General features: G+C 37.3%; 1 protein-coding gene across 3 annotated transcripts in view; it reads left to right on the top strand.

Moving 5' to 3' along the window:
* The window catches only part of LOC107223966 (zinc finger protein 395), a 92,558-nt gene extending 70,017 nt beyond the window's left edge, over positions 1 to 22,541 (top strand). For all 3 annotated transcript variants that reach the window (XM_015663853.2, XM_046731562.1, XM_046731561.1), the window contains exons 5-7: positions 11,386 to 11,483; positions 12,194 to 12,449; positions 12,971 to 22,541. In XM_015663853.2, coding sequence (XP_015519339.1) covers positions 11,386 to 11,483; positions 12,194 to 12,449; positions 12,971 to 13,186 — 570 coding nt within the window. In that variant the 3' untranslated portion in view covers positions 13,187 to 22,541. The remainder of the gene's footprint in view (positions 1 to 11,385; positions 11,484 to 12,193; positions 12,450 to 12,970) is intronic.
* The last annotated feature ends 1,109 nt before the right edge of the window (positions 22,542 to 23,650 follow it).

The raw sequence follows: 23,650 nt of genomic DNA, 5'->3' as shown, positions 1-23,650 counted from the left end.
GTGGCGATACCAACCATGATATTTTTCCAGTTATCGAGTCTGCTTCCACCGAGGGTTCGAATCCGGTCAGAATCGGGTGGAAACATTCAAACTCAAATTTAAAAGATTGGGTGCGAGTTCGAGTTCAGCTACTTCCACCATCGTTAGCGGTCACCTCAACCCAACTCTGACCAGATTCTAACCCTTTGTGGAAACATACACATCCAAGCAAATTTCTAACTTTCCTGTTTTACCGACAAACTCGGTGAATGATGTTTTTCCCTACCCGGAGTAAGCAAATCTTCAAACTTCAGGAAATTATAAGTATCTATAAAAAAGTTAAGAAAACGAATAGAAAACCACCAAAAATAACGTCAACGCAAGTGAAAATCAATTATAATACAAGTGTATTCGCAGTGTTCCCCCAATTTTTCGAATGTTTTCTATGATTCCACAAGATCAGCGATCACAAATCCAGTAATTTCTCAGAGTTTAAGACACGCCAAAATCATCCTGAGTTATAATGCATGCAGAGGAAATTGACGGACGCAATTTTAGAGTTAGTGTCGAGGAGTGGCGATGTGTTTGTCGATAATGTTCGATCGTGAGTCGTTGAATCAGCGACGCATTTCGCAAGTCTAGTCGCGCAGTACGTTGGGTATATTTTTATATTTAGCGGGCTTATTGGCGGGACTATACAGCTACATGTACTAAACCGTACGCGTCAGATAATTCGTACAGCTGCTGTTGATAGTCCTGGCCTAGGGTAACGTTATCCTTGTAGACTCCTAAACCCCACCCCAGCACCAAACTCCCCTACTCCTCCTTCGTCGTCGTCAACGCGAGTACGGCCGCGCGGCTGCAGAACTCCATCCATCCACTTGTCAGTGGACGCGGCCTCGCCACTCCAGCCAAATGTTTGCAAATCTTTGACCTTCGCTGGTGCGACTCAATTCGCAATTCTAACGGCCGATAGCATATCTCTTTACGTTACCGCTTATTGACCTGTTCACGGCGCTGCAGCTTATATGGCAATGGTATTCATCTATTTTCTCCTCATCTTTCATGCTCGTCACGTTTTTCGAAACATGGCGCTTCTACAAATGTAATGCTAACTGATTTATGTAATCAATTGATCGATTGCTAATGGTAAGTATACTGAGGTCCATGAATTAAGTTTAGAATACACCACCATCTGGTGGCAGTAAATATAAAACACTAACTGTCATGGCCGTCGCAATTAATTATAGAGATCGTTCCTTATCGTTTATCTTACTCTCGATCGACTTATCATCATAAAATGAAACTAACAATTTCCACAATGTTTTCTGTACCGTGAGGATTGGAAAATTGACTAATAACCATCACATGATTACCACTTACGATACTGTATTACCCGTGCATTTTGGCTTTACAGATTCTCATTTTACGTTATTGCAATGAACACTACGTAGAAAGTACCCAGTTTAGAAAAAAGAATACAAAAGACTCGGTCCCGTCTAAATTATGAAAGCTACTTTCAAGTTTACCTACACAAATACGGCGGATGCGAGTACAGCAGGCATTCGTGCCCCTCTCCACCGTGCGTCTTCCTACGATTACCCGTTTATTGAGATGATCGAGATGGCGAAATAATTCATAACACCGGTCACAGATAACGACACATAAACGCCTGGTAACCACTGCTAGTCTCCAGCAATCTTTTTCTCTGTCTCAAGTACCCCGATACGTAGCATCGCTAAGTGCACACCTCCGACCAAAAAGACTCCGTACTTTTGCTGCCATTATCTCAACTGCTGACTGTTTTTTTTTTTTTTTTTATTATCAACGTATAGTTATATAGCTCTGCAACGTGAACATGTTGCTCAGAATGAGAAACTACTGAACAAGTCGACCACGGGTCGAAACCCGTGATTACGCAAGTCGACCAGCCAGCCGTCTTGTGTTCTTTTGATGGCACAGAGATTTTCTTTCTGTCGCGAGCCTTGATAGGTGTCGAAAACCGGGAGTCCAGCTCTTCTGCACTTCTGTTACGATCCCGTACGATCACTCACACATAGCTCTGGCCAATCAGGTACATCTCAGCTGCATGCACACATTTGTGTAGTATAGCTTGACCTGGACGTGAACGTAGCGCGGAAGAGTTTTTGACCCAGATCTTCAGGTTTTTTTTCTTAAGAAAGGATGATTCACTTATTTAACCTGCATTGGTCCATATTATACACTCTCGAAGTCTGATTGTGAAAGAATTCCTACTTCTCATGAAAATACACCTGCGATAAAGAAATTGATTTTATTGGTTTATTGAATCAATATATGAGCAGATTTTCTTCTGCTCGTTAGTTTCACCAACTTGATCGAAACCGCGCGTAAACTATCAAACACGATGAGATTCAAATCGTTCAATCTTGTAAGGAAATTCAATTTCGAAACCGAGTAGATTTAACGCTTTGTGCTAAGAGATGTTGAATCGTAATATTATTAATTAGAAAGTAGTGACTATTGATCTAAATATCACTGATATCCTTTGTTAAATTCACTACTTGACCTTAATTAGAATGTACTTGATATAAAAAAAACTAGAAGTAAAACCATATTTTACAATTCTCACTTCTTCTGAGTTATGGAATCTCTTCAAACTTTGACAAATGACGGGGCTGTTGCTTGTGCTTGTGTGTTGACTCGAGTGAATAAGAAATATTCTCGGAAAGACAAAACATACAACAGATTCTCAATGAATTTGAGGTTACGATACGCTACTGATATTCGAACCCCTCATGTTTGTGTTTTTACATCGATTTTTGAACTATTTTAAGACAACCCACAAACACAATTGTAAGGACCATCATTTCCCGAAGTTTGAAAATATTCAGTTACTTTGCGGGGAAAAGAATAAATAATAAAATACCATTTTCTCACTTCGTCGGCACTTCAACTTGCCCTCAAAGTCGAAAGACAGATCGAGGATGAGGCAACCGCGTGATTGAGGTAATTTTCACTATGCCTCCAGTGTTCTCGCGGCATAGTCTCTCGACTCTCTTCCTTCTCTCTTCATTCTCTCCCTGCTTCTCACTCTCCGTAATCTCCGGGACCTTTCCCTTCCTTTTCTCCCTCCCGCCCTTCACCGGCTCCTCTCCCGCGTCCCCCTCGATCAGGTCAGTGTACATCCCTGATCGTCGACCACGCGCACGATTTTACCCGCGCCTTCGAATATAATGGCGATGTAAACAAGCCTGATGCGCATGCGCAGGCTGCTGAATTCTCGGCCACCCGTCACGCGTAACGTATCGCACACCATAGAGCCGTGCGCATTCAGTGGACATGGTGTCCTTGTTTTACACGCACCTATCCAGGACAACTCGATTCGTGAGTACACGCATGGAGCAATTGGGTTTCACCTGCAGAGTTGTAACCAGCAGACCACGTAACGTCCAATCGATCGCTCTTTATTTCGAACCACAAGGTTCGTGAAAAGTCCGCGCGGTGATTCTAGCCGGTGAAAAATCATTACCAAAACAGAAAAAAACGCATTAGACTGCAGCAGTATCGAAGGTGGCCAGTATCGTTAATGACTGAGCAGCAAAAAATGGACCTCGTCGGAAGCAGCCTTAATTATTTCCCGCTCAATTTCTCGCCTATCTGCGCAACCGTCCTCTTTCCGACCGACTTCCGGGTCGCACGGACTCGGCAGAATAACTTCCGCTATATGTAGAGACGGAATTTACAAAATTCTGCCATAACCGTGCGCATGAATCATGACAAACTCGAATCTAGCACTCTACTGTGAATTTATTTCTCAGTTACCTTGCTCTCTTCTGGATATTTTCACCTTCTTACTCCTCTGCGGTAATGGCGACCATAATTATCAGTGAACGTAATAAATTTTGAAGCAGCTTGCTGGCGGACGTTGATTTCGCCACCTGCACCGTGTACTCAATCTGCAGAAGACCTGTATTGCACGGATTTTTCCTATGTTACTTAGACGGGTTGAAAAACGATCATAAACTTTGCCTGGTTGAGCTCTGTATACTCCTCAAGATTTTTTTTTTGTGCTTTGCAGCCGCGATCAGTTGACAACCGCGAGTTTTCAAACGAATTGATGCAAATATTTACTTCAACAGGCGGGTAATACATTATTGTACAGATAAATTTTTGGCTCTTCTAATCCATGAAAGTCTTCATTCAACAAAAATTAGTTTGCAATTGATTGCAAGATGGAAGTGTTATCGAAAAGTTTACTTCTCTTCTCTATCTCTAGAAAATTTTCCGACTCAGGATTGATCGTTGTCGTGTATTAAAAAAAATAAATAAATTGTAGTTAGTTCCGACATTGATATTTCATTGTATCAGCCAGTTTTATTTGATTTGAGAGATATTTTAAGACGACTTGGAACAATTTTGTGTACGGTTTTCAAAGGCGAGCAGCGGACGGGGTATAAAATATATAAAAAGTATCGACCGAGCTCGGAGCTATCAACCAGCCTGAGAACAAAGGGTGAAGTCAAAAACCTTGAGATGACCGAGGGTGACTCGAGCCGATGAGGGGCGAGGTGAGGGACTTGGAGGGCGGCTGGCTAGACGGGTTTCCCGAAAACGTCCCGGTGCTAACAAAGAATGTCGAACCAACGGTTGTCGTGGTTTCCCAGATTTTTCTCTCGAGCATCTAATTCTCAAAATTACCTTGACTTTCACTTCTCGAAAATCACTTCGTAGCTATGATGAATTTTCGTTATTTTACTGTTTTCTAACAATAAGACTTGATTACATGCGAAGCATTATTCGCTACATTCACTTTATGTCAAATTAATGATTTCAATTGATTTTCAATAATTTCTACTTGTTTCTATCTTATGATTTGATTTTCCAACGTTCCAGATGATTTCTAATAATTTTTTAATCCGATAGAATTACAAGAAATCAACTAGAACACTAGAAGATCATTGAAAACCAGGAATAACATTGAAAATCAATGAAAATTAATCATAAAATATGCCAATGAAGTGTTTTCTGCAACACTTCCAGAAATTTTGCATGATTTCCAAGCCTAGTTTGTGATTTCCAACTGACACGCAATGATTTTGAATTATTTAAATAGGTGTCCCAATGAATTCTCTGTAATTCCCAAGACTAATAATTTATAAGGGGATGGTGTACTCGTGTTAAATCCGCTGAATGGCCAGATACCGAAATGGATATTGCAAGACATTTTCCTTCTGGCATGCAGCATCCTACGTTTAATTTAATTAATCCTACGCTTAAAAGCGCCATTTTGTAATATCCGAATTATTAACTGATAAGGGAAAATTCAATTTTATTGCTTTGTTGAAAAATGAATCTGAAAACCTGACTATATATTAGTAATTTTGCTCAAGTATAGCGTCACCTCGAAGTAATTCGATTTCATTCGATTAAAGAATGTGATCTAGCCGATGTCGCTGCGATCGAAGCCATTGAATTAGTGAAATCCACAAGTGAATGGCCCCTCGGGTGAACCCACAAGATCCTAGGGGCCGGGTGAACCACAACCTGTGGATGGATGTTGCTGCAGCGGGGATGGGAACACGCGGTCGGAGCGAAGACAAAGGAAACCTGCCGTTGCTCCTGCGTTGCCGTTCCTCCTGCCGAAGTCTCGTTCCCTGGACGCGGCGGTGTGTCTACTATTTTTCTGCGTCGAGGTACTCGCGTGTAGCCACACATGCCTACGGTGGCGTATAACGCGGAGGGATCTCCGTCAGGCAGCTGCGGCGGCCGTGGTCGGTCGGGGCGGGCGGAGTAACGCCCGGAGAATCAAAACAAACTGGCGGTGGAACCCTCGTGTCGGTGCGTCTGCGCCGTGTGGTGAGAGTCGGCCATTGACCCTTATGCCTCATACCGCCTTCGCACATCCACATGCGACCTGGTACCGATACTTGCCGGGGTGACTCGGGAATTCTCAAGAAAACAAACTCCCTGGACACTCGATCCTGCATGGTGCACACCCCTCCCTCCTTGATTAATTCATACCACGGATCGCACTTGCATTGACTACTATTTGCACGATACCTCATCTTTTGAGTGATTCAAGATCGTATGTTTTTGTCCCATTGGATATATCATGCTAAATACCTTCCTGTTAATAAATAATCGCATAAAATTATTAAAAATAATGTTCGGATTATTCACATTTATATGTGTAATTAGTTGAGAGAAGATTTGTAAATCTCTTAATGTACTACCACTTTATATAGAATTTTTTAGTAATCTACAGGACATCGTAACCTCTTCATCACAGAAAAATCGATTCGATCTTGCCCCTGCAACAATATTGGTAATCTAGCGAATTATTGTGAATTTTTTGAATCCTTGCAAAATTTTGAACACACTACCAAGTTTTTCAAGAAATTCCGTCTTATAGATATATTTTTATTTTGTAAGCAAAGATTTGGAAGGGCTGCAGTTCCTCGATAAAACTCTGTGTTCCTAGTAAATACGGTATTTTTCGATCACAATCGATTTCGGGGCTGAACCGCCCTAACGATAAATTGGACATTGCCTCACGATGTATTGATGCGATTGTACTCTGCGGTCTTACCGACCAAGTTGCGCAATCGGTTTGCGCGTAGGTTTGAATCACGTTTGCGTGCTGATTACAGTAAAAAATCTGAAGGAATCGCTCCAGCTTACAAGTTTCTCTCACAATCAAACGTGCTGCTACGCCTTACTTCTGGCTCATCTCTCAGGTTTGGCTGGGTTCGGTTGCGTTTAGTTGCATCGGATCAAGACGCTTCGGATGATAATATTCAGATGTTCCCTGTACCACAGCTGCACATGTTTCGTCCCGCGAGACACTTGTGAGCGTAAGGTCGTTCGACACGCACACAGCAATCACGCACGCACCAGGGCAGCAACCCTAGAACTGCGTCTCCGACTTTACGTACAGCAACCTGGCGATCAGCGGCACAGCTGTAGATACCCGTGCGTTCTTTTTTGTTTTTCCTCAACCTTCTGTAACACGCACTTATTATTTTTGTATACCTCTTTTGACATCTCGGAACCCGATTCTCTTGTTTCCAATTTTTTTCCCCGTCTCCTTCAAACTGATCTCATCAAGTCGCGATTACAAAGAGTGAAAACGAAGAGATGACACGGACGTTATTCATTGTGCTACACACGTGACACACGTTCTTTGTTTCGAACCTTCAATCATATCTCTCGACGCGTTGTCCAGGTATTATTCACTGATTGGAGTCCTTATCGCTCCTCGATGTCGGTAATATTATCCTTCGTTCTTATCTAAACCAAAACATGTTGTACTGCGTTCGTCCGCAGTTTCCATCGCTCTCCGAATGTTTTAACAAATGAATCACTGTACGAATGGAACGTATAGCTGAAAATATCTAGTCATATGATTCAAAAAGTTCTACCCACTGTTGCTAACCTTACTTTGTCACAGTGTTAAACCTTTCTTCGAAATCAACGTTTCAATACAATAAGACTTGGAGCAGCTTAAGGGGATGTGAACCTTCCTGTTTAACCGATCGATTCAGTAAATCATAATTTTCACTATTTTTTTCTTGAATAACGAAATCTTCAAAATTTGAGTAATGTCAGGACTTATGATTGCGGTTATGTGATTATGAGGAAAATTTTTGAAAAAATATCCAGTAAATACGAAAAAAAAAATCCGACGAAGGTTGCAAAATTTCAAAGCAGTGAACTAGGCCTAAGGTCTGATGACGGTGCATTGACTCTGGGAGAGAAGGATTGGGCTTTTGTACGAACTACGAAGGCAAATGCAGGCTACGCGGACTCGAAGGAAAGAAGGAGAGAAGGAAAGAGAGAGAGAGGGAAGTAGGTCTGTGACCCCGGGATGGACGGCCGCCCGGCGCTCGCCGGTTCCCGCGTGACTCGCCAGACATCGCCCTCTGCGCCTTCGCGTCCTGCTGTCTTATGACGCCGTGCAGCCTTCGCATGAAGAAAAATACGGCTAAAACATGGAAAAAATGTACGTGCCCAGGCGCACGCGGTACTTTTTCTTAGTGAAAATCCTTGTCGTGACCTTGAGGACGGAATTTCGGACCTTCCTGTTTTACCGACAGATTGAGCATACCGTAACTTGTGCTTGTTTCTCACCCTGAACAATGAAATCTCTTCAAACTTTAAGAAATTATAGGGTTTATGATCATGCTTGTGTGTTTATCAGGAAAAGTTGACGGAAACACGTCAAATAACCGTACAGTTCATTCTCATTGTTTTAAGGTTATGGTACGCTGATGTACAGCGGAACCGCATATTTTTTCATCGCTTTTGCGTAATTTTTCGAATTACTATACAAACGTGATCATAAATTCTGTGGTTTCGTTATTCCTATACCTAACTATTTTGTTACTTAGAACAAGAAAAAGTGTAAAACACAGCTCGCTGTATTGTCGGTAACACAGGAAGCTCGTTTGAATCGCTTCGTGAGTTTTAGCGAACACAACAAAGCGATTGTTTGTAGCTGTACAGTAAAGTACATTATCGATAGCCCAATGTACCAGACCTCCGATCTCTCCCCATCCCGCCAAAAAAACGGAGCGTCCCACGTGTCTTTTCATGCAATACCCGCATGCCAAGCTTGGCACCCAGAGCGCCCTTAATTCATTTTGATAAGTCTATTAATAAACCAGCACTTGTTCAATGCCTGTCTTATTAAGATATTGTAATGATATAGGTGTAATATTATCTCGCCCTACGGTGCGGAAAATACCCTATCATTTAAAAAGTTACAGACGTAATTGTTCAAGCCTGGTTGCTATAATTATTTTTATATAAAACCCAGTCATTTCCTGGTTCTTAATTTCTCTTGATCATTGTGAACGAAAAAACAGAGACGTATTTTGTTTGACGTTTTCAAGACACCCAAAAATACGATCTTGCTCATCAGAGCTACCTTGCTTTGTAAAATAAGATCAAAAATTTTTGGTTGACAAAGAGAAAATAAAATATTTCACTAGAAAACGCCAAATTCTCAGTTTTCCGGTGACCAGTCAGCCTTGTCATACCATATGTTCCGAATGTAACAAGATCCTATGACCTTCGCTGGGAATATTGACACTAAGCATTTTTACGTGGATTTATCTGCTCGACTCGGGTTTTACTTAATGCTAGCTACAGGTGACGTCAGCATTGTAACACCGATCCTGTTACGTTATACGCCAGGTCGCTTGTACCTTGGAAGCATACACATGTCTATTACAAACTAAAATCCGCTTTCTCGATACCAAATCTGAAGTCATGTTAATTCACTTGAGTGTATATAGCACTCCCTTTAAGTGTGATTTGCGGTATATTTCCAAATCTCTTCGATTCAAAACAGTTTTTCATATCGACGAGTCGAATTACAAACGAATACTATATACCTGTATTATTTACATGTATGCAGGTAGAAACAAATAGCGTATACGTGTAAGGGACATGACCTTAGTTATCTAAAACGAGACAAAGAAATTTAAAGTAAGGAAATAAACCCCTAAATAATCCACGTATCGCATCCATGTACCGACAAATTGGACGTTGAATTGTTGACAATCGAATGTTAATCGTATTTATCGATGTAAAAGTGAAGACTTAATATACCTTATAACGCGACCGTCTGAATGGTCTGATGCGAGTTTCCGAATTACTTCTGAACGTAGTAACACAATAGATTTTCGTTGTAGCATTCAGCAACGACTAATCAATGACGCTTGCTTGAAATCGATGAAAACTTGCTTACTTTTTCGGTGCAGTTTACAAACACCTAAATTGATGATTGGTAATAGAAAATTATATTTTATCGCTCCGCGCAGGAGTAATTCGAAAACCTGGCATAGCATCACTATGAGAGTATAAATCTGCTCTGATTCACTTCCATCACACAGATACTGTTTCATTCGTGATTACTATCATTGGCTCACAAATAATAATGCTGGAGATTTTTTAAAAGGTTTTTTATCCCTTTATCTAAGTTTTTGCTGATTGTGAGACGGTTCGACCGATTCCTCTATCCCTCGAAAGATATGCTTGGAATATATACATGGCGCGAAAAATGTGTCAGTCAGCTGGGAATGTCCATCAATGTCAGTTTCCCCTGGACTGAGAACTGGCTGTACTTTGTCCCATTGTTAGTAGTAGCTGCTATTGCGCGTTCTCTTCCTCTCCTTCATTCCACCGTTCTAAACACCACGGACTTTGCCGCACGGCGACGACGCACTGGACTCGAACACCTCTAGTGGGAAAAATCGATGACCCGACCGAGTGGCGTAGGCGTCTCCTTTTGTTTACGTCGAAACGAGCGCCGGCCGGCTTTAACCGCTACACGAGGTGCACGAGGAGGGTGCGAGCTCCTCACGTGGTATTGATTCCCCACCCTCTTTTCTTTTCGATACTCCCTCTCCATAAGGGTGTCACATTACACGCAATGGTCGCAGACCATGTTGTGGACTGGCGACGTCGATTCTCTATCCTCCCCACAAGGCTGTCTTGAACACGGAGGTGAAAAATCTAGTTCATCCGTATTGCGTGAAAAAAGAATTTACTTATAATAAGAATAAGAAATTTTCGTGTTTGTTTCTACGAATATTCCTTTCCACGATGAAGTTCCGTACGCACTTATTTGAATCTTTACCTATCTTCTTCTCATCTCCGCAACTAATTATCCGAAAAAGATGACGTTAAGGGGATGTAACAGTTTACTTTTACCCATTGAGCTTTTTTCGAACAGTAGCAAATGTTGTGCGAAGTCCTGTAACGTGTCATTCCTCATTATTTCTAGAACACGAAAAGTCCCTCAGGTACCGAGAGTAGTGAAATTGTCAAAGGTTGCTGGGGTCAGTCAGCTAAATGAAGAGTTTTGAAGCTCACGATCAGTGCAACCAGGCGCGAAACGGTGCAAGGAGCTTCGATACATAAATTACTCATTGTTAGCGACTTAATTAACATTGTAATTCCCACACGCGAGTCGGTAAATACAGGATCTCTCCTCTTCCCCCCGTGCCCTCAGCGCCCTTTTGTTTACTTCAAAACAATAGCCATGGTTGGGTGCCTTTAGCAATCTTTGGTCGACATTAGTGCCAAAAATGCGCAAAAGTGACTTGATCAGTAAATGTGGCACTGTTGTACGTACTAATAAAAATTCACGTACATTGCACAATATCTGCTTTACATAAACTTTGTCTAGCGTTTTGCTTTCGGAAATTTTTTTGCAGAACACAGTTACATACCTATGTTCAAAACTAATTTTGTACGGTGTTCTAAAGATTACACATTTTAAATTCACTTGAATCAATCACTTAATGCCCCATGCGAACGCCAGTAAAGCAAACCAATAAATAGTTTACGCGATTAGCCTACCTTATCGAACTAATTAGGTATAACTGGTTAACTTTAACGTGTCTTTTATTGCAGGCGCATCGCATGGTCTTCCAATGCACCTGGCCGGGATGTCTTGATATCCAAACGACCTGTGCTGCCATCGAGGAACACGTACGAAAACTACATCTAGGGTGAGTCTACATATTTCTTATTCACAATTTTAGTATTAGAAAAATTTATCTTGAATAACGTTTTGTAACTGAGCATAAATTTAATGTCAAGTATTCATCGTCTACAACTTTGCAATTCAAACGGGTATCGATCACTCGAAGGATTACTTTCTCTGCGAAAAAGACTTGTAGCGACAGCAACGACATAAAGTTACCATCTAGCGGAGCAGCAGCTTACCGTCCATTCTGTTGAGAAATATCGTGAGCTGTTTTCCAACCGCTTACGTAGCAAATGAATTTCGCAACTCGAATTCTCAGTTTTTAGGACTTCGAAACGCTAACATCATATTTTAATAATTCTTACTGCTTTTTTGTTTGGCGTGAAATAGTACTCGCGTAATAACGGGTGCTGAGAATGATTTTCGAACCGATGTAAAACTAAAACCGTATCCATTAGCATTCATTTTGATTTGGCGCCAGAATTTCAGCTCCCATATTATACCGTGGACATCAGCGAAGTCTGAAACTATTACAACTTGTTTGGAAAGTATTAAAGATTCGAAAAATACGTTCAAACCCGAGATTTACTTCCTGTGCATGTTCGGGAAAAAATTTTCTTTATGTACAAATTATAGAATTGGTATACTCTTAGATCAGTCTATTAGCCGATTTTCTTGTATTTTATTGAATAAAGATCTTGAAAGTACTGAAAGTTTTTTTCTTTTTCTTAGCCCCAAGGAAAGGCAAAATGGAGACGACAACGAAGATGATGATATGTCGAATCACGAGGAAGAATTTTACTACACAGAAGTCGCCCTCGGATGCCACACAAGCTCTCCACCCACCATGTCACATCGGGACATGGCACGTCCTCCCCATGAAGATCCAGAGTATCAAAAACAATTGCGTCTAGAGGCAGTCCCAGTTGAAAACACTACAATGCCTATCAAAGACAGGAGCAACACGTTCAATGTTACTCCCTCTCCGGTAATTATCCTTGAAAAATTGTTGAAATATTATGAGTAAGGCAGCAATGTTCGTACATAATAATTCTCAAAATGCTTCTCTCATGAAAAAGCATTTCTAAATGTGTTTGAACAAAACACTGTAAGATTCAAAAAGCTTTGACAAACTCTGAAAAATTCTTTTGAATTCTGATTACTTGTGATCAGTGATGGGTGAAATTGTAATTATTCAATTACAAATAACAACATATAATATAATTTGTATTTGATCTTCTGCTGATTATAATTGAAATGCATAATTTAATGAATTTCGAATTGTAATTCCAATTTCTTTACTGAAACTCTGAAATCTTTGTATAAAATTTCTTAAAGTGTTGGAATTCAAAGCTTCTAAGATGTTTTCCAAATTTTTTTATACATCCATTTACATATGAAAAAGTACTTCGAAAAATTTTTCCACCACGAAATTTGTATAGGCGAATTGTAAAATATTTACCACTGAAAAAAAGACAGTGTATAATATATTTGGTGTTTTGCTTACAGAGTTCTCCTATAAAGCACATAAAGTTATCACCAAGGACTCTGCCCTCTTACATGCCGAACAACGGACTTTTGGCCGTGTCTAATAAAATGCCAGCTTCTCCTCGCCGGATGCGCGGAGAGACGAAAAAATGCCGCAAGGTGTACGGAATGGATCATCGTGAGCTCTGGTGCACACAGTGCAAGTGGAAAAAGGCTTGTAGCCGCTTTGGCGATTAGGTTTAGACTTACTTGCCACGAATAACTGGTCTCCAGACATGTCTTATTGACCCCAAAGTTTGCCAATGTTAGGTTCGGCATGACTGAACTTCCTTCCAAAGACTAACTCTATATATTGACTTAAAGACATTATACTGTCAGGTACAGAGCAATTACAGAAAAGTATTCTATTTATATTATTTTAACAGGTGGTGAAATCAATTCTTGATTTTCATCAGAAAATATCACACCGTTTTATATATGTGAACCAAGTTTTATTAATCCCATGACGGATTGTAGTCGTCTCGAGGCTGGTCCTCTCGCATCGCTTTTACTGAAACGGCTTTTTCAGTTTCACCATTTAATTTGTACATAGTTAGACCTAATTTCGATTAAATTTTAGCCTAGCAGAATCACTGCTACTATTTTCACACGATCGCGTGTAGGTATAAAATAAATGATATCGAATTAATTGATATCAAAAAAATATGGATCAAAATCTATACAGCTGGTCTTGAAAAAATTCTCTAACAAACTTTTACAATATATATGTATATATGTGTATATATGTATATATATATATATATATATATATATATATATGTGTGTGTGTGTGTGTGAGGAAATATGCGTTCTAGCCGATGTAAGACAAGATGGTTGACTAACAATAAATACTGTTAACTCTTTGTTCCTGACACTTGAATCGCACAAAGTACTAGACAAATATTCACTGTACAGTTAAATGGTGTAGTACTATTTGCAGCTGAATCAACGCAAATTTTTTATTGAACCAAGGTCTGGTATTCATAGGCCTTGCGCGTTTTTATCTGTGATTCAGTTACGTCGTGGAATGATTATTTCTGTTGACATCACTGAAAGCGAAATTTTAATTGGCCAATCATAAATTACAAGTGTAACTTGTAATTGAAACGGAAGCAAAATAGAAATTGCATTTGTAAAACATTATGTGATTTGTATTTTTTTTCTAATTATAAGATGCAGATGTAATCTGTTGTTTATTTCGTGCTAATTGCAAATTCCACGTATAATTTGTAATTGAAATGTAATGTAATAACAAATTGTAATTAAGCGATGCTCGATTTTGCCCAGTTTTGCTCGGTATTGTATTGCTGAAATATAAAGAACAAAGGCTTTGGAAAATTGAAATAAGTGCATTGGACAAGAACTTAGCATTTGGCAAACTGTAATGGGGTCCCTTTGTGATAACTTCGTTACAAGAATAAAGTGTTCAGGAATAGGCAATTATGGAGTAGTAGCGCTCAGTGCGGAAGCTGGCCACTCCTGGTTCACTTAAAAATATCGTTCAGGAAATGGTGTACTACAGAGATCAGATACTATCACTTTGGATTTTGGAAGCATTATTAATTGAAGAAAATGAATTGGATTAGTCTGATTAAATAAAAAATAGCAAATTGTGATATTTTGTCTAAATTATTCAGGTTCTAAGGGACGGGAAAAATAAAAAAATTAATAAAAATAAAAACGAAAAAAATTGAAAAATTAATTTTATACACCGATCTATACTGCCAGACAAGTTAGTTAAAAAAAATTGTTAAAATTTCGTAAGGTTGCGTCTTATAGGTCGTTATATAGTCCAACTTTGGTAGCTGTTACTGTTTGACAGCTGTAAGACTATTTGCATAAGCTCCAAACGTCGGCAGCATAGTTACCTTGGCCACAAAACTTGATGTGATTCACCCGAAAATGTACAAAATTAGAGTTTGAGCAACATTTTAACACATTTCTTCAGAATTATTTTCATATCATTTAAATAAATGTTTTATTTTCGGTTTTTTTTTTCAATTTTTTCTCGGGATAAGACATCACCTGCATGTTTTCGCTGGTGTTTTGTTTACAACCATGTGTTAAGCTTGCCTTGTTCCGCTTATTAAACATATCTTTCAATGACAACATTTTGTAACTTATGGGGTTCCCAAGTCTCAAAAATAATTTTTCATCCATGCTTCGTTTTCTGCATATTATTGTAGTCGGGTCCATTATCTTTATTTTCATTGATTGACGAAGCCGAAATTCGCGAAATTAAACAAATTATGAGCATAAATTTCCAGTCCCGCTTCGCCGTAACGCGATTGTTTTGCCACTCGAAACCACATTTTCGATAACTCATCACGATTCCATCAAAACCGCTCATCCGATCACTTTGAAATTTATACACGACTTTCATATGATTATGGAATACTAACCTCCTATGGATCGAATTTAATATCCGTATGTCTGTTCAACATATACAGCTGAAGACACTGCTGAAGTCTAGAAAATATGACTTAGCACCAAAAAAAAAAAATCATAACTCTACTAAAGTTAACTTCATTGATAATCGGTTCCATATATGTATAGGAGGATAGAGGGTACCTTGGCCTTTAAAACGATCTTTGGTTTTCGTTAGTCAGATACTTCGTTTGGCTTAAAACATGGTTACCATTTTCAACGCAGCTTTTTGCATACCATGACTTTAGTGGCCATAGCAGCCACAGATTTTAATGTTACGAAATAATTTTTTTTTTTTTAATTTAAGCTGAAATAACATAATTCTAACTCTGATTTGCTCAATTTTTTCCTTCCGCTTACTCCTGAACCCATACAATTTTAAAACTCGTGAACGTTATAAAACGCTCTTGGGTTAGAAACCCTCTTAAAACATGGTTATAAACAAAATGTATTGTATACCAAAGTTTTCTTTAGAGAACAACTTATAATTCATTTTTCAAATTATGCAAACAGTCTGTAAACTATGTTGTGTAACATATATTATTAATATGATGGATTACACGATTTTCCTTGTTGAGAAACGTAAATTACAGCGAAAAGTTCATAATTGTTCCATTTGCTTTGGGGCTATTCAACAAATACATTCGTTGTTTTGGACGATTCCCGCTCATGTAACAGTGGTTCGTTCAATGATACCCCCCCCCCATAATAGCGCGTCATACATTTTTTTGCAATTCAAATGTGTTATCCGTTTCACATTGTTCCACTGGCACGAACGTTGTTTCCGCAACGCATCAATAGAAAAAATTAGTTTTTATTACTGCCTAATACAGCTCTGTGAAATTTTCTGTTTCTTGAAATTTTCCCGTCCAACGCTCTTCAGAGCAGGATTAGTCGAGTGGAGGCAGCAGGTCTTGCATTACAATATGCGAAAATTACAAGTTAGATCCCTCAATTTTACTTTCTGATCAGGAAAAATAACTTAACATCACGAGAAAAGTATTTTAGAAGCGTCAAATCCCTTCATTCTAGTTCTGTTACATTAAACGAATGCAAATAATTGTGAATTGAGATAAGGTAATATTGTTGATTTGTTGCAAGAACTCTATTTTATAAGGAAACTATCAAGCCCCTCCGAATCGTAGATTCTACCGAAACTTCTACGAATGTTTCTTTGGCTAAAAATATTGCGCTCCTGATAGGTTTCATTTGATGGACCTTTCTTTGCTCAATTTACAATAGATCTGATCGTTGAGAATTCCAAGTTACCTCGTTAATCCTCTGAAATAATATATTCTATCCCATTTGGAGATATCAAATCCTATTGTTGAAATTTTTTTTTTCCATCTTATTATTGAAACTTGATGAGATGTAAATTAAAATTAATATTCAAGTCAAAAATACGTAACACATTTCGCTTGTTACGATATTTCACTCACCAAGCTGCTGATATAATCATTTGTAACCAAATTGAAAAGAGGTCCATCAGACCAAACTATGCAAACTCAAACTTCATGTTTTAGCCTAAGGAGACGACCCTAGAAGTTTGAGGAGGTCTGATATTCTCCTTGTTAGAGAAACAAGTAAGATGATTATTTGGAGCGAAGCTCTCTGGAAGGCATACTGTGTTATTGTAAATCACTAATATCGAAAACATCCGTTGATATCCTGTTAATAAACAGTGTTTGGATATCATTGATTGTCACATACACAAAGGTTTTACTACTGATGATCACCAACGACTTACATTTGTAAGTGTACATGTACATTTGATTGTTTTTCAAATTATGACAATTGTACTTACTCCAACTTCATCTGTCATTTCTCGATAATCAAGATGTAAGCTGTTTAAAATAACGTCGATGTATGTGTAAAGCGTTTATATGACTCTACACGAAAGGTTTCAAATGCCAGAAACACTCGGGAGTCAATGTGCAGTCAGTTTTGAACGTGGTTCAACTGACGGTTAAGTGCACGAATACATAACGTAAACAATGACAACCTTAGATTTTAAAACTGTTTAATTTAATACAAATTTCACTGCACCTGGCTAACGGATACGAAATATCCGAGGTCAGAAAATATTACATGGTAGTAACGAACTCTATGTAATAAGAAATAATCTTAAGAGACATTTTTTCGAGTACACTACAAAGTATAATCGTCATCACCAACTTTACTTAGGCCCAATTTGTACAATAATAGCAATATGATCAGCATAATACCTGTAAAATACTATCATAGCTCATAGGATATATTAACTGGTTGAATGCAGAACTATTTTACTATTCGGAATAATGAACAACTAGAATACAATGCCTAAGTACCAATGCGGTGAAAATAAATCGGCTGGAATCCTAAAATTTAAACATCACACAGATTTTCGCTTGTCTAACATAAATAACGCGAAAACTTGTTTTTCAATTCAATTCAATCATCTTAAGTAAAGATGTAGCGCTTTGAATGGATACTTTGCTCATTCTCTGTTTTTTTGAAAACGTATGTGCATATCAATATCCAAGATAATTGATCGATTGCACAAACAATTTATACGTTGCAGCTTTGATTTTGGTGCTACCAAATAATTTATCATCGCAATTTAGCTGTAATCAGATCAACTGAGCTTTAAAATATTGAGGCCTATTTGACCACATTCCGAAAAAAAAACTTTATTTGTACTATCAGTATGCAGTCATCAACTTGGCTTCTATTTCACAATTTTTTTTTTTTTTTTTTGCAAATGCGGTGAAAATCTCTGAAATATCCCCTGAGAAATTCTGAATTTGTTTCGTAAATTATAACTTTTGAAAATGAATCGAAGAATTTTAGTGAAATCAGTCCGTAATATTCAATTTCGGAGAGTTTCAACTAAAATTGCTGGCAATTTTTTTTACTAGAACTGTTCACCACACAATAGATCAGTGAAAGAGAAAAAGATACAAATACCTAATTGTAATATCAATTTTACTATCAGCAGGATCTTTATACAAAATAATTTCTCACAGTTACATTATGCGAAAACTGTCCAACTCAAACGGTCGCTAAAATTTTTTATTTTGTTACACGATGCTGCAGACTTAAGCGAAAAAATTGTTTCTTGAAAGTACAAAGATGAACAATTGTAATATAATTTTGGTTGGTTGGGCAAGGATATTTTACACATCACCAAAATGAATTTAATGTTACATAATTCGTAAGGTTATAGTTCATAGCAGCACTAATACTTTGCTGTTTCTCCGACAGTTTTATGCTAGATGTGCAATTTATAGCTTCAATTTAATCATTTGGAAAGTAAGAAAGAAAAATTATATCCTAATATCAAAATTCTGATCTAGCATAGCAGTATTCCGCACTATAAATAGAGTAATAATATGTTACGATAATAAGTGAAAGAAAATTAACAGCGGTAGAAATAATCAGATCCGCCAAATTTGAATACCACAGGACGTCTATCTTCCTGAATTCCCCCTTAGTAAGAATTATAACTAATTGGGATTCTCAATTTGGAGATCGTCACAGCAACATGGTGTTGAAGTCGGTGAACAATTGATCGTTTTAGGCGAATTTAACAAATACCAGGGCACAAAACGCTTCGTGCAAGCCGTTGACCCGTCATTTTCTGATATTGAATCTATTTAGCGTAAAATATCCGGTGAATAACCGCTTTTTAATTACACACGCCGGCTGCTATCGTTGCTGTGGTATGTTTACTGCCGTCAGATGACATCTTCTAAATTTGAGGATCCTAATTCAATTCAAAGGAGGAACAAAAGGAATAACGAAAAAACATATGGCCGGGACATAACATACAAAAACGATCTCATCAATTTAATGGAAATGCAACTTAGGTACAGCAGGCTAAAAAAATTTCATACGAGTTACAGATTTTATGAATTTACAGATTGCAGGTAATTCTTTTTTTCTCATTCGCGCTGACAACTCATGCACTACTTTTCGTAATTTTTGATACCCACGATTGAATGCAATACGTCAATGTAATCTCACGTCTGATAGGTACAGTAAAGCCACAGCGTTGTTATCAAAAAACGAGCCTAATTTTGTAATTTTCGAAGTATAATTCAACTCGCATGAAATTTCTTTTTGGTCAAATTACACAAAGACATATAAATATATATTTATCGTATAATGTTGTATGTATAAAAAAGTAAAAACATGTACGATTATATTAGATATACTTCGATTATATGCCGCAATACTCTGCGTATATTAGAGTATAATGAGGTTTAAACGATTGATAATCTTACCTGCAGTGTATAAAACAGATAAGAAATAATCACAAGAGGCAATAGAAAGCAACTAACAATAAGATCTGTAAAATTCATCTGAATATGCGTATTTATGAGTCTCTGGACGTGGTATGAACAAATATATTGGGATCCATGTTGCAGACGTGGTCTGGGCAACATGGCATCAAAAGGTGTAATCAGCTGATCCCGTTGGACGGATTTTCCAAATATCAAAGCTCAGAAATTTTCATGTAACCTGTTGGAATTTCATTTGACGTAAAGTAAATTTACAGTAAAATATGTGTCAAAACACACTTTCGTAATTCAATACGAGACTGTGTTGATAACGCAGATCGCATTTTCTGGATTTAAGGGATGCCCTGGTCGACTTCGACGTTGATGTATATCTCAAAATATCGACATCCATGTTTCTCACACACAAAAAAGGGTTTAACAGCCGCATTGCATATGCAATTATGAACAAAAATATTCCAAAACATTTTCACTTGACACCGATGTAAAGAAATGTAATGAATTCTATGAAATCGCAATGATAAATCCGTACAATCAATGCAGTTTCTTTATTGCTGTATCAAATGAAAATGTATTGGATTGTTATTGTTCAGAATTGTGTATAAAATGGGGCTATTGAGCACTTTTTTGCGGTTGTGATACGTGGACTTCGATATTTGGAGATATATACGCCAGCGTCGAAATAGACCAGGGCATCCCCTTGAGGATCCCAATAACAAACCACGCTAATAGACGAATAGATGCCTTAATTATGTAAAACAGCACAATGTTTCTTGTAATTATTTTCTGGCTATGACGAAGACAGCTGAGACGGTTTAAAGATACGGATTGTGATGTCACGAAGACTTAAAACCCGGCATACCTGTTCGAAACCGAAATTTAACGGAAATGCAATATTTTTCTCGATTAGTAGAATGAATAATGAAAAACATTTTCGAATGTACGTAGGTTTTTGAAGTTTGACTGAAAGAATTCAAAGCACAGAAGATCATTATGATAATAGAATTTTATTATTGGAATGACATACACATGTTGATAATTTGGGAAACTTTGTCGATCTTTATTCCGTATTGAGTGCAGATATGTAGTTGAAAATGCATAATAATATCGATCAGTATAGAAATTATGATATAGTATGTGTAATAAATATCAAGCTATAAGCTTACAAAGGATTTTATGTTAGTGTTAGTTATGTAAGTAAAAGTTTTATTAGATATAAATATTGGTATGATACGGTCGTCAGAGCTCGTTGTAATCTGAGACTGCGATTTCTGTATTCACCTGCAATTATGAATGAAAATATGTTCTTTTACCAGTTGTTCAAATTGTAAGCAGGCAATTTTTTATGGAACATTTCCTATGTTCCCAAAGTAGTCAATCTTTGTTTCATAACTGGATTTGTGAAGTGTAACTGTGCCGCGTATTTATTGAAAGAAAAGAGGACAAATAATTAAGCAAACGTGAAGTCCGTCTTTTACTATTTCGTGATAAAGTGAACGCAAGCTGCCGAATATATGGCTTGGTAGTATTTTTATCTAATATTTATGAAGAGAAAGATTAATGTATTCATAAGTTGATTGATATATATATATATATATATATATATATGCGATGTATTCGTGACCAGGAAAATAGAATGAACCATGTTTAACCGCAAATTAGTTCACACATAACCTCAAAAGCGTCACCTCACCATGTGACATATTAGATCAGTTTTAATTAACTATAACGCAAAACAGTAACTATTCTTACTAACATAGTTTCTGTAATATAAATTAGAATGTCCTCTTAAACATTTTTTTATAATATATTATAGCCTGAAGATGGTCGGCGGGGCCCGGCCGAAACGTCGAAAACATGTTTCTTTAATCAAATAAACAAATTACGAAACTGACCGGATTTCGACTAAACATGGTTCAATCTATATATATATATATATATAATATATATTATATACAATATCATGTTACCTATAATATATATATATATATATATACAGATACACCTGACGATGGTCGTGAATAATTATGATATACGACAATTTATCAAGAGGTAAAAGTGACATATTTTTTCAAATAGCAACTTGTTTACGTCGCTTTTCCGTCGCGACGTGAATGACCTTGGAAGTAATTATTTCACCAATAAATAGATAATATTTAAAGAAGAACTACAAATACGCGTTAATTGGATACGGTGGAAAGAAAATCAGAACATAGTTTTAAGAAATCTCATATTAACATATATTCATACTTATATATAAATACATAAATATAGAATTGTGTACATATATATAGTGTCTTTTGAATGATTATTGTTATTGATAAATATACATTAAGTTATACCATTAGATATATGAAGATAAAATTATAAAATGATAATATATTATACACACACATTAATTTTATTTAACATTATATTTTATTAATTATTATATACGATATCATGTTACCTATAATATATGTTATTATATCTTATACACGTTTTTATTTCTTTTATTTCGATCCTCCTCAAAGTGAGTTTTCTTGGTTGAAAATGATTTTACCTCTGTAAGTACAAGACAATTATGGTATACGTTAATATATTAAATTTGTATTCACCTAAATATGTTGTATAAAGTACTGGCAGACTCAATAGAAGAACCTCATACTATCACGACATGATAACTTTGATATTTTACGCTCATTAAGGAAATGATTAGCGACTTCTCACCCTGAATTGTAACATTAACAGTACTCATACGAATATTCGATCATTTCTTGTAATCCACTCGATATTAACGATAAGATCATAAGTTTAATAATGTATCACGATTGTCGTAAGAAAATATATACGAGTATTTTATCTTAGAAGAATTGTCTGATATTATTTATAATTAGTATCGTCACATAGTGCTATTCTTATCACGAAGAGATTTAAATTGCTTTACTAGGGAATTCGGTCCTGCGCACTTCGTGCCACTCTCTTTTATGTGTATTGTAATTTTGAATACGCTACATGATGAAATAGTGAATTATCTGGACATTCAGACCTTTTATCTGATCGTCTGCTTAACCCTTACTTGCTAGCTAGAGGTATAAATCACACCAGGATTGGTTTTCCTTTAATTTTAGGTACCTAAACAGCTCAGTTGCAATTAAGGCCCTTCGTATTGAAAAATAACTATAATTCAATTGTTTTTGTAAAAAAAGCCATAATTATATTTTTTTTTATTGCATTTTTTCAGTATACTTAAATTTAAATTTTTACAATATTAAATACATGATCCTTTGGAATAAACTTTCGATGTGTTCTACAAAAAAATTTAAAGCAAAAATGTTCAATAATTTATATTTTATAACAATTTTCGTCGCTGGGGTGCGAAGCACCTCAGTCTGGACAGTACGTGATTCTACATGTGTGTAGCAAGTAAGGGTTAGTAATGATCATGTTATGTTCCTGATGGGCTTGTAACAAGATGAAGAGTGTCTGAATTGATTGGAAACTCTTAATATGTTTATTGCCTATATAGTAGGCTCCTCTGAATTCTGAATAAACTCTTTCACGCACCATTCCGACGTAATCTTGCGAGAGAAATCGATTGGGCGCAGTCCCAATACGCTGCGATCAACGCATCAAAAGTTACAGCCGAAAAACGAGAACCTGTGTTTTCGACATTTTTCAGCAGGTGCTTTTTCCTTCGTAACCTCTCTCCTGTTGATCCCACGCTGTTCTTGCTATGTTTTCTGGGTTCCTGGGGGTCCAATTAGTCAAGAAAGGGTCATTTGAATCGAATCTGGGACCAAAAATTTTTCGGCTAAAAAATGAAAAAAAAAGCAAGGCTAACCCCTTTGCATTTTTGGCGAAAATTTTCGCGATTTTGAAAAGTGCTGGAATAAATTCTTTCACGCACCATTCCGACGTAATTTTGCTAGAGAAATCCATTGGGCACAGTCCCAATACGCTGCGATCAACGCAT

The sequence above is a fragment of the Neodiprion lecontei genome, chromosome 2 (assembly GCF_021901455.1).
Source record: "Neodiprion lecontei isolate iyNeoLeco1 chromosome 2, iyNeoLeco1.1, whole genome shotgun sequence".
NCBI lineage: Eukaryota > Metazoa > Arthropoda > Insecta > Hymenoptera > Diprionidae > Neodiprion > Neodiprion lecontei.
Note: the sequence above shows the minus strand (reverse complement) of the source record. Positions and strands in the feature narration are given on the sequence as shown.